Raw genomic sequence first — 16,047 nt, forward strand, 5'->3', positions numbered from 1 at the left:
TTTTAAGAAAACTGGCTTGTTTGTCATGCAAAAGACCTAAGGCAACTGCAAAGTTGGTTACTGGATTGTGCCTTCTCTTTTTGCTGTCAGTGGGATGAGCTATAGTCAGCTACAGTTGAGTAGGTTAGAGAACATCACTTTGTGTTTGTCCAGTGTTATTTTACAGCTTCCTTTGCAAGCAAAGAGACTGACATGGCAAACGCAGAATCCTCACCTGATGATCCCAGGAAACACACTGGCTACTTGAATCCCTGTGGAAGTGATTTCAGTAACTGGAGTGTTTTGCATTGAGCTGAGAAAAAATCATTTGATTGCAAAACTGCAACTTGGCACTCACCTTCCTTTACCATTCACAAAGAACGAGCAGACAAATGATCTTGTCTCAGGTGACTGAACGAGTAACATTCTGTCTAGCTTTCACAGAATCACAGAATGTCAGGGATTGGAAGGAACCTCAAAGGATCATCTAGTCCAATCCCCCTGCCAGAGCAGGACCACCTAGATCAGAGTGATGCTTTGGATGCTGGCGTCAGCATAATGCCCTGGCTGCCTCCTGGAGCCATCTTCAGCTGCAAGCACTATTTAAGATGTCCCCTCTTTTGTTTTATGACACTGTGTCCCAACTCGTTGTAGCTTATACTTTACATTGTGCTCTTATTTTACAATGCATCTGAAAAGGGGCTGGGAAAGGACTAAAACCAGACACAGATATTTTCTGGTGAAGAATACGCAGCTCTACCGTAAGAAAGCTTGGTACAGTCAACTGATCTCAGGACTGGAAATCAGGCAGTCCATGCTCTCCTGTCGCATTAATGAGTCTAGAAACTTTGAACTTCACACAGGCAAGCTTGTTCAAGAGATTGACCGCATGTAAACTATTCCAGTTTTGTCACTCCGGAGCAGATATTTGTCACCAAATCTCCTTCTGTGAACAACGAAACAGACTCCAGTGCAGCCTCGTTGTTTAGGGGCTTATCAATTCTAATTGATTGGGATGGGGTAGAGGGGAGCAAACTGATAGCCAAGGATGAAATGACCGTCTGAATATTTGAGTCTTTCCAGTAGATCCCATTTCACTTGCTTGAATCAATTATTGTCAAAGGGAGCTTCTCGTGTTATCAACAAATTGTTGTACGTGGCTTTGCAAAAGCTATGCTGAGTGGTTTCTAGAAGAATGATGTATAGCAAGGAAAAGAAGCACAGATTTTGCCATCCTCCTGTTGCTGTTTTATACTTATGTCATTTATTTGTGTTGTGATTACACTGCAAAATCCAAGTTTGGCCTTTGGCACTGGCTGTGTGACTTGCCCTGAGAGGCAGAGAATGGGACCAAACCCAGATATGCTTGCTGGTAAAGATAGAAGCTGCAGACAGCCTCATAGACTCTTACTGCTGACCCACTGGACAGACAATCCTCCTGTTTCATAGTGTAAGAGAAGTAATGGACAGAGATAAACCATGAGAAGTTTTGCAAGTGAACAGAATTAGCTTGTTTATTTTACATAGTTATTAATGTGCATGTGTATATATTCACTATATATGATGATTTAAATGTATTTCCCTGTTTAGGAGTATCAGATGCCTGCGGAATATTATCCACTGGAACTTGATCACTACATTCATCCTGAGGAACGTGATGTGGTTTCTGCTTCAAATGATAGATCACAACATACACGAAAGCAATGAAGTAAGTGCGTGGAGGTAGCTTGTCTCTGCCATGTAGTTTGGGGGCAGGCAGGGATGCTGGATTTGTTCAACTGATTGAAATATTACAAAGGACACCTATCCACATGCTCAGAGTGACTTTCATGTAATTTCAAAAAGACAAAGAAAATGAGCTTAGAATCTCTAGATTCTCATTTATTTCCTCATTGCTGAATATCAAAGGATCGATATCAAAATATCAAAAATCCCACCCAAAAGTTTCTTTCTTATCTTCATTGACCATAGATACTTTCCAAAAGTATGTACTGTGAGACACAGTGTTGCACGAGACACTAAATTAGGTGGTTCTTGAACATTTTTGTCAGAGCACCTTGCAATGATATGCACCTGTGCAGGAAAAGCATTCATTCCAGAGGGCAACATCTCCATGAACAGAGGATGGAAATAATTGATTTGGCTGTTGAGGCTCTGAGACAGCTACTTTGATGACAGTGGGCACCTAGCTGCCTGGAGGCAGTGGGACTCTCAAGAAAATAAGGAATAGGGCCTGAAACAGTACAGATTTTGCTTGTTGATAGCTTTGTGGGGTTTGTTTTTACAAAATTCCATTTTTCTGCTAATCCCTTCTTCACCACACTGGCCTTAGGATGAAGTTCTGTGATATGGGCTGCATCCAGCAGCTGCTCCCTGTCACTGAAAGGGATGGCTCATTCCTCCAGGGACCCAAGCGCTTCACTCCAGCTCCTTTTGCACTAGCTCTGTTCCTTTTCTTGATCTGTTGGGGAGGACTGAACCCTTGGAGACTGTACTCCCTAAACTGGTTGAGATCTAATCCAGACAACAAAAAAGGAAGGAGGAGATTTCTGCTGGCATAGGTATCCAAGTCAGCTTTCTGATGGGTGAATGAGAGTCAGAGACGGTTTAATAGACCAGACAGATCCACACAATAAAAAATGGGAAGGCTGAAGGGGACAAGAAGTGGGATGTCTTCTTGGAATGGCATTGAGCACTCTTGAGAAATACAGCATGTTACCATGGTCCCGTTTCTCTTATTCTCCGTGTTATTTCTTGTTCACTCAAGCAACTCCCAACTGCAGATGCTTGTCTGAGTGAGTACAGTGAATCAGTCCCTATGGAAGTATTGTAATGCCTCCCCCCATTTAATCACCCAGGATCCCTAATGGTACGAGGATTTGAGAGTGGATTAAAAGCATCCACTCCAAAAGAAAAAGCATTTTTCTTTATTTTCTCGGGGAATAGTTCTACATTTCCTTAGCAAGTAGTCCTTTTCGATAGTCCCTTGGCAGGGTTTTTTACTGCTCTCTTTCCGTTTTAATATTCTTATAGTGGAGTATTCTCCTTTTAGGGCTTTCACCTGATATTTGCATCCATAATCAAGAAAAAAGTGTGCTACACACACACATGGACACATACACACACACACACCCCCCTTCATACTATCTCTCTTTGGAAAGCAGGTGGACTAAAGTGCTTATAGGTTGTGAGCTGGATCCGTAGCTGATATCAGTCAGTGTGACTCCATTCATGTGGGAGCTGGTTCTGTAGAAATTGAAAACCACCCCAGGAGCCTGGATATCCATTCATTTTAATGTGAGCTGGGCACTCATCATCTTTGATTAACTTTCCAAATGTAAGATGTGACTTCTGAACTTTAATCTCATACTTTGGGCAAAGGAATAGAAAAGTCATTAGTACCTAGATAAAGAAGAAGTCTGTGCATAACTCTATATTATTATTGAATCAGATGCTCCTTTGAGAAGATGTAGCTTCTATTAATTCACTAGTTGCTTTGTCCGTGTTTCTGATGTTTTCAGACTACAGAAGATGGAGATGTATGAGCTTTATTGTTGACAGTTTTATGCTCGTAATTTACTCCCATGACAATGCTGGAAATCTCAATATAGATTTTTAGTGTTATTTGGGAAAAATCAGTTGGAGTCAGGCACTTAAATACCTTTTAAAATATGACCACAAAGTGCCAAGAAAAGTGTAAACTTGGAAATCTAAGGTCAGATCCTCGCATGCCTCAGTTTTCATTAACTCACCTTCTCTCTGCAGAACACTGCAGTCTTTTTGGGAAGGTGCTTTATACAAGCTTGGTGATAACTTTGTTATCTTCTTATTGAGGTATAAGTCAGAGTCAAAATAACACCACCAAAATCATTTATGCTAGCTAATGATGTGATCTCTTCTATACTGATCAGTGGAGATTAAATAATGCAGTTACGGAAGCATCAAGGACTCAACGTGGAAACATTTTGCATGAAGTCGTGGTGCTTATGTTAATAAATCAAGAAGGGGAATTGCTGAAGATATCTGGAGCCAAATGGTGAATGCATGTGGGGATCAAGAATCCTCGGTCAAATAAATGAAAAGGTATAAATTAATGAGTTCTGCTAATTGGGTTTATTATTCAATGATAATAAATCCACAGCTCCAAAAGGAATTGCTCAAAATTCATTTTATTCTGGTTTCCTATGGAAACGATGCAGAGGGAGATCTCACCACCATTATGTGTATTTGTCTGTATCTGTCTGAGTATCTTCCCAGCCCACTGGCCAGTGCCACTCAGTTCTGGCACAGGAACGACAGGCTCGGATACAATTATCTTTTTACCATTTTTTTGAAAAATGGGCAGCTGTGGAGAGGACAAAAACTGTGTAAGTGCTGCAACTGAGGGAGAGAGGGGAATGAGAGTCTAGACATTGTATCAGAGAATTTACATGAGATTGAGGCCACAGGGAAAGATTTAATTCATGCTCATACCTTCAAAAAATCAAATGTGAGACTTAGAGTCTTTGGAAACCTATTCTTACTAGTTTGGGGATCAATCACGAATGGAGCCAAAATATTTGTTTGATGTTAGTCACAAATAGGGGTTTTTTTGGTTTGTGGCTTTATTTTCCTTTGCTCAGTCCAAAAGGAGAAAAAAAAAGAAAATTTTTAATTTTATTTAAACAAAAACCAAAAGATTTCATCTTCTGAGTTGTTTCAGTTTTTAATCCTGTTTTAAAGATGAAGCCAAACCAAATTTCAGTTCTTAATGAAATAATGTAGAAATGAGAGCTTTAATACGTCCAAAAGATTTCTTCTGTTTATTTCAGCTCAATATACAAAAATGATCACAACTTGTGAATGGGCTATCATTTTGTAACTCTTTTTCTTGCCCAAAAAATTCTTAGTCCACAGAATTTTGCTGGGCTTGATAGTGCATCTGCTGCTCTGTTGACTGCCTAGAGATCATCAATGCCTCGTACATACGAAGTCTGAAATAAAATTAACTGAGGGTCAAAAGTTTCAAATACTTTTGTAGAATTAGTTAAAAGTCTGGAGAATGGTGAAACCAAATTGACATCAATGGTACCAGCTAACACAGGTAATTAATGTCATGCTTCAGGGAATACACTGAATGCCTGCTTGGTCAGAAAGACATTTTCCCAGACTTCTGTGTGTAGCACTATGGAAATTACCATCAGCAGTTACTTGTGATTTATTGATGGGATGTTACCATCTGCCTCTCTGTAGCTGATTGTGTATTCCACGGCTGTGCTCTCACCGCACAGCTATTAGGAGAAGATGCTTTTACTGATACATTGAGCCTGACCAAAAATTACTGTTGAAGTTACGGCGAAATTCAAATGTGGTGTGTGCAGTGGCGTGACTTACAGATGGAAGCACTAATGGCAGGAATAGAGGGGAGGAAGTAGCTGATAAAAGCATATCTTTAAAGTAAATATCTTTTTCCTAAATGTCAGTGGTCCTCCTTCCCTTCAGTGGAAATTAAGGAAGACTGGGATGTTAACTTCTACCTTATATTTTCTTTGAATTGCTCAGTAGGTTACTTATACTGCCTAAGATATGCTTAAACTCTTATGTCATCTTTGGATACAACCCTAGGCTATGGCTGTACCTCTCTGAAAAATCACCTGTAATCAAATGACCTGCCTTCTCTTATCTTCTTTCCACATGGCTGCTTCTTAAACTGCTTGTAGACCGCTGGTGTGGATGTGCCTTATGGCCTGTTAACTTTCCAGACATGCTCAGGTACAGGAGATCCTGCATGCTGTGGTCAAAGCCAAGCCTCAGCAGAAAGTCACAGACATAGCTGTGAGTTCCTGACAGCACCTAAGATACTCTGATTCCAAGTCACAAGTATAAATTTGTATTCCATGAATGAATTCTACTATTGGTTTTTGAGGGAATAACAAGATACAGAATTTTTGAAATGTTCTCACCATGATTTTAAAATGTTCTTTTCTGTTTCCTTTCCAGCCCTGGTGTCGATGTATTACCACTGTCTACAATTACTTTGTGGTGACCAACTTCTTCTGGATGTTTGTGGAAGGCTGCTACTTACACACTGCTATAGTGATGACTTACTCAACAGATAAGCTACGGAAATGGGTCTTTCTCTTCATAGGATGGTGTAAGTGCCTTGTGTGTTTAAAATAGTGTTATGTAGTACCTGACATTAAAGTGATAAAAACAAGAACAGCAAGAATAAACTTTAAAAATACCGCTGTGGTGAAATCTGACATTCAAATCTAACTGTGTGTCAGGACAACATGAGATCAGGTTCAGTTCGTCACTGTGGTGATGACATAAACCTAACAGGTTATTGCTGGATTTATCTTCTTTGTTTAGATCCTCAGAACCTGGTATTAAGGAAAGAAAGAGAACTTCCAGGCTCAACAGTTTGGGAATGCAGCAGTTCATACCATATCCCTTTCACTTTGATCAGCAAAGCAGTGGTCACTACACCTTATACACTGGTGCTGAGCACGGCATGAAACAGAAAAGGCCCTGTCCATGACTTGTGGACCACTCAGTCTCAAGAGACAGATGAGACACTTCTAAGTGAGGAGCTAGAGAGGAAGCCTAATTATCTGCCAGTCCAACCTTACAGCTGTCTTTCAGACTGCTGAGGGATTTGTTCCTAGAAAACATCCTTCAACAAAGAGTCATATCATCTTTTTACTATCCTTGTGGCTACTTAAAGAGAGAAAAATAGCTCATTGCGTGCCCTGTTACCTCACTTCTACTGTGTCGACCTGGGCCAGAGCAAAGGCTGCTCCTTTTCCCTGGCTGCATCAACATAGGTCCATCATATCGATTGGATCTAAGGAAGAAATTTTTTACAATGAGGGTGGTGAGGAACTGAAACAGGTTGCCAAAGAAGTTGTGGCTGCCCCATCGCTGGAAGTGTTCAAGGCCAGATTGGATGAGGCTTTGGGCAACCTGGTGTAGTGGAAGATGTCCCCTGCCCATGGCAGGGGGCTTGGAACTAGATGATCTTTGAGGTCTCTTCCAACCCAAACCATTCTGTGATTCTATGATCAGTACAGGCTGAGAACTGATTGTCAGAGTAGCAGCCCTGCTGAAAATGATATAAGACTTGCAGTGGTTGCAGGCTAAGTATGAGCCATCCGTGCCTTCTCATCATGAATAAAGTAAAACACGTACTGGACTACACTAGAAATGCAGAAGATTGAGGAAAGTCACTAATATTTTCTACTCAGCTTTGGTAAGGCTTACCTGGGAATACTGTGGTCAGTTTTAAGTGTCTTAGGTCAAAAGGGATGTGGAAAACTGGAAATTATCCAGTAGAAGGCTGTCAATATGATCAGGGGTCTAGAAGACATGACCTGTAAAGTATGGCTGAAGGAGCTGAGCTTATTTTATCTGGCAAAGAGGAAGCTAAGGAAGGATCTGTTAGGTACCAAGAATGATTTGAAGGATAACTACAAAGATGATGCGGCCAAATTCTTCTTGGTAATAGCAGGTGTTATAAGAAGGGACAATGGCCACAAATTGCAGACTGGGAGGTTCCAGCTGGACATTAAGAAAACAAAATTTACCAAAAAGGTAGTGCAACACTGGAACAGATGGCTTAGAAGCTGTGATATCTCTGACCCTGGAGGTACTGAAAATTCAGGAAGGCTAAGCCCTGGCTGAGGTGAGCCAGTGTTGATAGTTCTGATTTGAGGAGGGGATTGGACTGGATACCTTCAGAGGTCCTTTCCCACTAGTATATCCGTGCTTTGAACTTGGCCAGGAGAGGTTTGGCAAGACAAGCCCCATATGAACTGCTTGTTCACTTGAATGCAAAATCTGAAGTCAAACAGAACTAGTGAATTTGGAAGTTCTTTTCTAATGAAAGAAAAAAGGTGGAAGAAAGTCACGAATACTTTCTTTTCTGCAAGCAGAATAACATTTTGTTCAGAAATGCGTTTTCCTCCCAGATTTGCGCAGAAGTAATTGAATTGCAGTTCAGAAGATTAAAACAAAATATGTCATTCAATCCAAAATCGAATGGGAGGAAAGAGGAGTTGTAGTGTAAAGAGAAGGTTTATGTGGGAAATTGTTTCAATTGTTTTTTCAATATATTTCAGTTCTGTCACCAAACTGGAAATCAGCTGCTCACACAGCTCTCACAGACCCCCTGACTGTTTTGGTCCCTAGTATTTTCCCTCCCTCCCTCTCTCAGAGCCCTCTGTGTCTCTCATTACTGCTTGTAAGAGTGCTGTGAGCTGAATATTATTTTTCCTTTCCTCTCACCCTTTTGGATGCTTTCTGGCTCTGCTTTGCCTTCCCATACACGATCTTTCACCATCATTCTCAAATCCCTGTTCTTCGCTTCACAAGGAAAAGCAAGATGTTTTCCTGTAGAAGAAAGGACATGGCACGTTTTTTCTGTTTATGCCTAGCAAGAACATAGGGGAAACAAGTGCACTGGACCCTGTGAGTCAACAGTCAACAAGAAGGAAGACAACACAATCACTTGCAGGGCACAAGAGCTACCAAGGGTGGTGGTGCAGGAGATCAGATTCTTGCTGAGGTTAAAGATGACCACTTAGCAATTCAGTCTCTTCTCTAGTGTATTGTGGTTCTTTCCTCTGTGCTTCATCTCTTTAAAGTCTCCATTTCCCACAGAAGAGGCCATAAATGGGAGGTTAAAAGTCAATGTTAGATACAAAGCTGTACTGACACCTACATGAAGGTTTAAGTCATGTTGAGTCGTGAATTCACCTTAGAGTAGCAGTGATTTCAGAGGGACGTGAACCTGGAGGTTGGCATGAGGGATGGAGCTGGAGAAACTTGTCTTGCTGTTTGGTTTTGCCTGAGTTGACATGTAAAGGGGAAATGCAGAGGGGAAACTCTCCTCCTCCAATTTTGACCCAAATCCGGTCTTTGCTTGAGGAATGCCTGGGTGAAAAAGTTCCTGCTTCCCCCAGGGGTCTGTCAAAAGGCCAGCTCCACCTGGTAGAGTGATATACAAAAAGTTAAGACTAGCTGGATCCTTTAGAAAGGGCAAACAATGAATGAATTCTGACATTGCAAGATATCAAGAGATTCTCATAATCCTGTTTCTCAGAGAAGACTCAACTAAAAAAATTGTTGAAATTTTTGAAAATGTCTTCATCCAAAAAGCCTAATATGGTTACGAGCTTCTTGCAGCCTGGGAAGTAAAAATCTAAGCACCCACCTCCAAGTGATGTCTCTAAGATTTTGCTGTGTCGACTGCAGGGAAATGAAAAGGAACCAAAATTGCCTTTAAGCCAGCTAAAATTGTTCTGATCACTTATATAGAAATGTAGGTATATATGTGTGTTTGTTAATAATTTTATTAACTTTCCTTAGTAGTACTAGTTTTCTCTTTTTGAGATGATCTTTTTTATATATAAAGAGGTCCTAGCAATTGCAATGTCTCAAGTATACTGAGATAGGACAACTTGTATTCAGGGTTCATTAACCAAGACTCTCCTCACACAAATCTGAATCTACCTCTGTATCATCCATCCATACATGGCTTGTGATTAACTCCTGGTTTTTTACTGTTGCAGGTATTCCTTGCCCAATCATCGTTGCCTGGGCCATTGGCAAACTGTATTATGAAAATGAACAGTAAGTGATGTTAACATTTGTGTTTATGTGGCACTCTAAATAAATTAAGAAGTGCCTGCGGGCTGAACTGGTAATTTAGCAATAAGGCTGATGGATAGGAAAGAGGAAAGCTCAAATCACCTCCATCCAAATTCAGACCATCTCAAATTTCAGAGCACTACTTGAGTCAGCTCCTGAAAATACCATTCCCAAATATCCTTGGCCAAGCCTTGAAGCTTTCATTTGATAGCTTTATACATGGTTTACAGTCAGGCTACTCTCCTTCAGTGGGAGCTTTGCTTGAGTAAAGACCTTGGTAAAAACTAGGGTTTAGTGCTAAAGGATTTAGCCTTCCGGGTATGCAGAGTTCAGTTGGTAGTCTGGCAGGAATAGTCTTGTGGCTGGAATTTTTTGCATTTCTGTTTCTGACTTTTCCAATTGGAAGCCGATAGTGCATGAAATAATTGAAAAAATGTGGAAGATAAAGAAGCATCAATGTTTTGGGAAGTTTTCACCCAAACATCAATACTGGTCAGATATAGCTCAGCTTGTACTTTTCAGGTAGTGTTTGGATCAATGTCTATCATCTGTTACAGCTCCGTTCCCTAACCTTAAAAAAATTCTCCATGAAAAAAAATTTTCTCCATGAATCTGTTTCTCCACACTGTTTGTTTGCAGTGCATCTGATTGAAGGTGTCTACCTACAGCATCTGCACTAATCTGTGGTCTCTTATGATCAGTGGTGATCAGTCAAAACAGTAAAAGCAGTCTGGGGTGCCTATCATCTCATCGGAAGGAGATGTCCAAAGTAGGTTGGATGAATTGGACTTATGTGCACAAGTTCTCCTGACTATAAGGGAGACAGGATGACTGGCTGAGCTTTGGGTATCCGTGCAGTAGGCATGGGAGGTGTTCTGTTATGCACTACGAAGTTCCTCTTCTCTGCTTCTCACAAACTTTTTAACCTGTGACCAATCTCTCTTCTGTAGCTTTAATGGTGACTTTGAAGGTGATAATCTAATTCCCAGGAGTTACGCATACTGGCAATCAGACAGACACCCTTTCACTGAGGGAAAAGTTCTGTGTGATTCCATCTCTGTCTACAGTGATTGTACAGGAGAATTCATACTGTAGTCTCAAAATGGCAAGAAAGACTTCAGTTGGAACCTGTTCCTTGGGTCTCCAAGTCAATCAGCCCTGTGAGATAACCTCAGATCACCACATTTCCCTAATTTCTGTGCTCACAGACCTTCTTGTTTCTGGATGGGTAAAGGATCACAACATTCTGGGTCTGCTTCATGGTCAGGTTCCTCATAGTTTTTGCCTTGCACGAGCCTGGGCAGCATGGCAGCTGTCTCATTGTGCTGTAGGATTTCCAGCTCTAGAACTAGAGCAAAACAAAACAACCAAAACTTGTGTCCTGAAACCTGGAGAGGCAAAACACCACATGCTGTAATAATGGCGATGCACATTAAACATTTCTGTCGCGAGTTCAACACCAAGGTTTGAACGCCTCATTTTGGAAGACTGCTCATGGCTCCCAAAAGAAATAATGGAAAGTAGGACCCCTAATAGAAATATACCACGACATCTGTGATCACACCACACACAAGGTGGCTAGATGGAGAAACCACTGCATCATCTGTACCACTGACTTCTTTCACCATCATTGGATACCTTCAAAGTGAATGTGAAAGAATGTCCTCTAGATGTATCATAGATATGAGGAAAGACATGATATGTTTATAAGGGTATGTGTGCTACCAGTTACCAGCAAAGGTGTAACTGGCCCAGATCCTCCACAACAAAAGAAAGAAGGATACAAAATACAGTCAGTAAGGCAAGAAAGATAAAGTGATCCTGTTTGGTATGCAGAGCATCCAGGCTGTTCCTGTTGCATCTCTAGACTCAAAGCTCTCTGCCTGGGGCGGATTATCAAATGGAGCTTGTGCTTTTAAATCCATGTCATGGACAAACCTGTATGCTCTAACTCGTGTATATCATTTGCCTCACATGATCACTGATAAGGGAGGTGCCAGGTTACTCTTGGTAGACCCAGACGATTAAACCTGATGTCTCGGGATGTTTTCACCTTCTGTCTTTAATGCTGCTGTTTGCCTTCGAGCCAGACGCTCACACGCATCCTCACTGCGCATCATAGCTACTCCAAACGCATCGAGAAAGTCCTTTTGGCTTCTGCCCACCATAGTGTGAGGTGTAGTGGCCTAGAGGCTCAGTGTTGGGCTTACTTATTGTCAGCAGTGGGGCCAAGATTCGTGTACTTTAGTCTGCTTGAGAAATTGATACTGGATGCTTCAGTAGTGCCATTCCTTTGATCTGGCACACGCACCCAGGCAGACAGGCAGAGCTCTTGTAAATGAGGAGCTGATAAGGGCATGAATCTGTGAGGCAAAGGCTGTTAAATGAAATCTGCTTCTCACATCTGCAGTAATTTTATATGCAGGGGAGACTCAGTGAAGTAAATGAACTGAAGCAAAACAAGAGATGAATACCTTGCTGAAGGCCTGTAAATTGTCATAAATAGTCAGTCACCTTCTCAAGCATTAAAGCATGTCCTACTTCAGATAGCCCCTCCTCGCTGTCCCCTGGCCTGAGGAAAGGAAGGGATTCTGCTACACCGTCAAACTGAAGCACGTGTAGGAATGCACCTACGTGTACGCGTGTGAGATGTGCACAGGTGTGTGTTTAACTTACTTATGGTCTGCTTTCCTCTCCAGTCCATCAGCCATTGGGACACTTTGGACTAAACTTTGTGGCATTTACAGAATACTTCCTCTATGCTGGGATAATAGAGAAAACATGCCTTTAATTTGAATTCCGTAAGTGTGTGGAAATGAGAGAAAACTAATCCCTGGCTTTGAGAAATAATTGCTGTCAGGACACTGGCTCATCTCTCGTGCAAGGAGAGACTGATAGAGCTGGGAGTGTTTAGACTGAAGAGGAGAAAGGCTCAGGAGGATCTTATCAATGTTTATAAATATCTTATAGGAGAAACTGAAGAAGATGAGGCCGGACACTTCTCAGTGGTGCCCAGTGACAGGACAACTGGCAGTGGCACAAACTGAAACACATGAAATTCCATCTGAACATCAAGAAACAACTTTTTACTGTGAGGGTGGTAGAACACTGGAAGAGGTTGCCCAGGGAAATTGTGGAGTCTTCATACTTGGCACTACTCAAAACCCAGTTGGGCACAGCTCTGAGCAACCTGCTTCAGCTGACTCTGCCTTAAGCAGGGAGGGTGGACTGGGCAATCTCCAGAGGTCCCTGCCAACCTCAGCTATCTGTGAAAACAGTCTGCTCTCCCCAGTCAGCCTAGCTGTTACGCTCCATTTATCTTGACCGCTGGGAAAACCATGTGTTATTCCCCCGTGAGGTCAGACCTACCAAACTGGACGCATGCAGAAAACATGTGCTCTCCTGCAGCTTCCAAGACTGACTGGATAACCCAGAAGACAGACCAAAATTCAGAACAAAATGGGAAACTTCTCTTCTTCGTCGAAGTATGCTTTTGATCTGTAAATTAAGTTGTTTGAAGGTTCAACTGGGGTTCAAATTACGTTATCTATAGTAGTTTAAGAGCTCAAAATAGCACACAGGAAGAATGTTAAGAAAATGCTTCAACCAGCTTCCTAATTTTTTTCATTTTTGTTCTTACTGGAGACCATGTTCTGCATATTGAGGAAAATATAATTGGTACTGTGGCAAATATCCTGTCTGGAGTTTAGCAGTTCTTTAGCAAAATCTGACAACTCTGAAAAAAAGTCTCAATAAAAAACCCACACAAATTATTAAGAATTATTGTAGTAATTTCATTGATGGACAGTTGGTAAGGGGAAGAACATTAGTAAGATCTAATTAACAATAATGATAAAACCAGTGGTGGTTTTTGTTATATAAAGAACTATCAGAGAACCATGAAGAATATTAATTAGTGCTATTCAATAGAAGTGTGTTTACATATCTGAGACTAATCAGAACTGTCTTCCTCAATTGTCCTCTTCAATATTCAGGGAGTATTTGTTTAGTTTTTCAGAGGTAGAAAAAAAAAAAAAAAAAAAAAAGAAAATGTCTTTTATTTCACACAGATGGAAGTAAAATTCTGATGCACCAAGTAATTTTCAGTGGTTTAGCTTTCTCTTTTTAGTTTTAAAGAAATGTGCAGTGCTGATTTTATTGCAGAAATAATGGCTTATGTTGGATTGATTTAAAGTAAGAGTTAAGGTGACAGGTAGACAAGTTTGCAATATCTCAGCTAAGGTCCAGTTTGAGGAGTTAGACTGCAAATATGAAATACAGCTAATCAAATACAGACATATGTATCATGTCCAGCAGAAAAGCTGATGGTTTCTTTTTCTCCACTAACACCTGGAACATCAGGATCCCATGGAGATGCCTATGTTGTAGAAGTCTGCCTTTGGCCACAACCGTGTTCCCTCAAATTGTGTGAAAGTGCATATATACACATGATGCTTCTCTCAATGCAACCTTGGTCTAATACCGGGCTTCAGATACTAAATGTCAGCATTTTACTCTTCAGTGTGATCTTAAAGTTGAGCAATATTTAAATTCCAAAGAGCCATGGGCAGCCTTTGCCCTGCAACCTCACTTGTGTGCTACCAGCTCTGTTCCAAATTCTGTGCTGACTTCTTCTAGCCCTCTAAGATCTGCCACATGCTTCAGCCTGTTTCTCGGTAGTCCCTCTGCTAGATTCCTCTCCTAGGACAGCCAGCTTCCCAGAAACTCCTCTTCGAATAGTTCTTAGTTCTTTGAGCTTCAGGAAATATATAATAGTTGTCCCAAAATGCCCTTCAAAAGCATCTCTCAAATGTAGGTCTTGCAAGTTCTGGAAAGTTGTGTTTCCTGCCTTGGCATATCTTGCTCTTCATTTTTCTTCGTATCTTTTCATCTCCATAACAACAACAGAAAAAAAAAAATCAGTTTCCTTCATTTAAGGCTGTCCTGGGGATTCTTCTTGGATGATAACTTGGCTGCAGGAAGTACCTTATTCCAAGTCTTGCTCTCATCACCACATTTTGGAAGATTAGTTGCAAAATTATCAATTTACACTAATTTGCAGTCAGTGTACCAGGGAATAACAGGCATGTTTTATATTTATCAAACATTCAGAGCTCTCTCATTTGTTTGGAACTTGGAAGATGTAGAAATTGAATGAAGAAAAGGCAAACGGTTGTGTGATACTGAATTGTGTTCCTAGGTATCTGCTGCATATCTCAACATTTCTGTACATTCAGTTCCGTAAGAGCATTTTGCAACAGGCAAACAGCTTCTTCTGGTTTAGCAAGCAGCATATTTTGGAGAAAGGCTTCAGGAGCATTATTCCATCTGAACCATAGCTCTCCTTATCTCAACTTACGTGCTTTGTGCTCGTGAGGTTGTGTCTTACAGACTGCAACTTCTTTGAGGCAACAAATATTACTTCTTGAATCCCTGTAAAAGTGCAAATCTGCACCTGTCTCCATGGCCTCCTTGGTTCAGGAATTACCCTTGTTTTCAAGTCTCCAGTGGCACTAAGCTTATCTTTTGTCACAAGGTGAACACAGGGAAGACATTTTTTGCTCTGTAGACCTTTTATGTGGTATCCACAAGGGGGGAAAAAACTCCCAGACCTTTGAACTCCAAAATCTACTTTCTAAGGGATCTGGAGCTCCAATGACCTAAACCTTAAGGCATTATGATAGCAAAGTTGTCTCTGCTTAGTGGAACCAGGATCCAGACCATGTAGCTGTATCTGTAATATTAAATTAGCTGGGCCTGGAATCACTTCTGGGGCTGGAGTCCAAATAGCATGGAGTAGTTCAAATCCATATTATTAAACCCTCTTGGCCTCCAAATCAGGGTAGCTGGAGTTTGTAGACTATTGGGAATGTCCTCTGGCTGATGCTAACTCCAGCTTCATTCCCCAGGAACAGTTTTGGAGTTGGCGATAGTTTGGCCTGGGCCAAAACTGCACCAAGGAAAATGTAATAGTGTGAGTGAGCCCAGGCCTAAGCCCGGCTTCTGATTCCTTTACTGACATAAATATAACTGATTTATTACTTGCAGTTAAGAGAATGAAGTGAACGTCAGTATGGGTCACCGTGAGATCACAGGCTTAGTCTGTTGTATAACACAGCAGGGAGAAAAACACTTGGAATTGCTGGAAGTGAAAGTCAAGCCAGCACTCAGCCACACATGACACATCCAAGGTCTCTGCTAGTTTGAGGGCCTCCAGTTTGCCTGTGCTTTCACCTAACCTGGGCTGATTTCCTTTTGATGATGTTGGATTGGGTATTTGCTAGCTTCAGATGATGTCTTGGTGCTGTATCCTGGATTTGCTGGTAACCAGCTTGGTTCAAAGCCAACTGGATGAACTCCTTATTCATCCAGTATCCTGCTTAGACAGTATCTCCATGCAGCATGAGACATTTGCTGTGAGCAATGGCCCTTTATGGA

The 16,047-nt window shown here is 41.3% G+C and overlaps 1 protein-coding gene across 1 annotated transcript in view; it reads left to right on the plus strand.

Moving 5' to 3' along the window:
• The window catches only part of CRHR2 (corticotropin releasing hormone receptor 2), a 116,130-nt gene that overhangs the window by 62,527 nt on the left and 37,556 nt on the right, over positions 1-16,047 (plus strand). The window contains exons 5-7 of the mRNA XM_086614597.1: positions 1,570-1,687; positions 5,959-6,112; positions 9,531-9,591. Of these exons, the coding sequence (XP_086470723.1) occupies positions 1,570-1,687; positions 5,959-6,112; positions 9,531-9,591 (333 nt within the window). The remainder of the gene's footprint in view (positions 1-1,569; positions 1,688-5,958; positions 6,113-9,530; positions 9,592-16,047) is intronic.

Source organism: Tauraco erythrolophus, chromosome 7, assembly GCF_009769465.1.
Source record: "Tauraco erythrolophus isolate bTauEry1 chromosome 7, bTauEry1.pri, whole genome shotgun sequence".
NCBI classification, from domain to species: Eukaryota; Metazoa; Chordata; class Aves; order Musophagiformes; family Musophagidae; genus Tauraco; species Tauraco erythrolophus.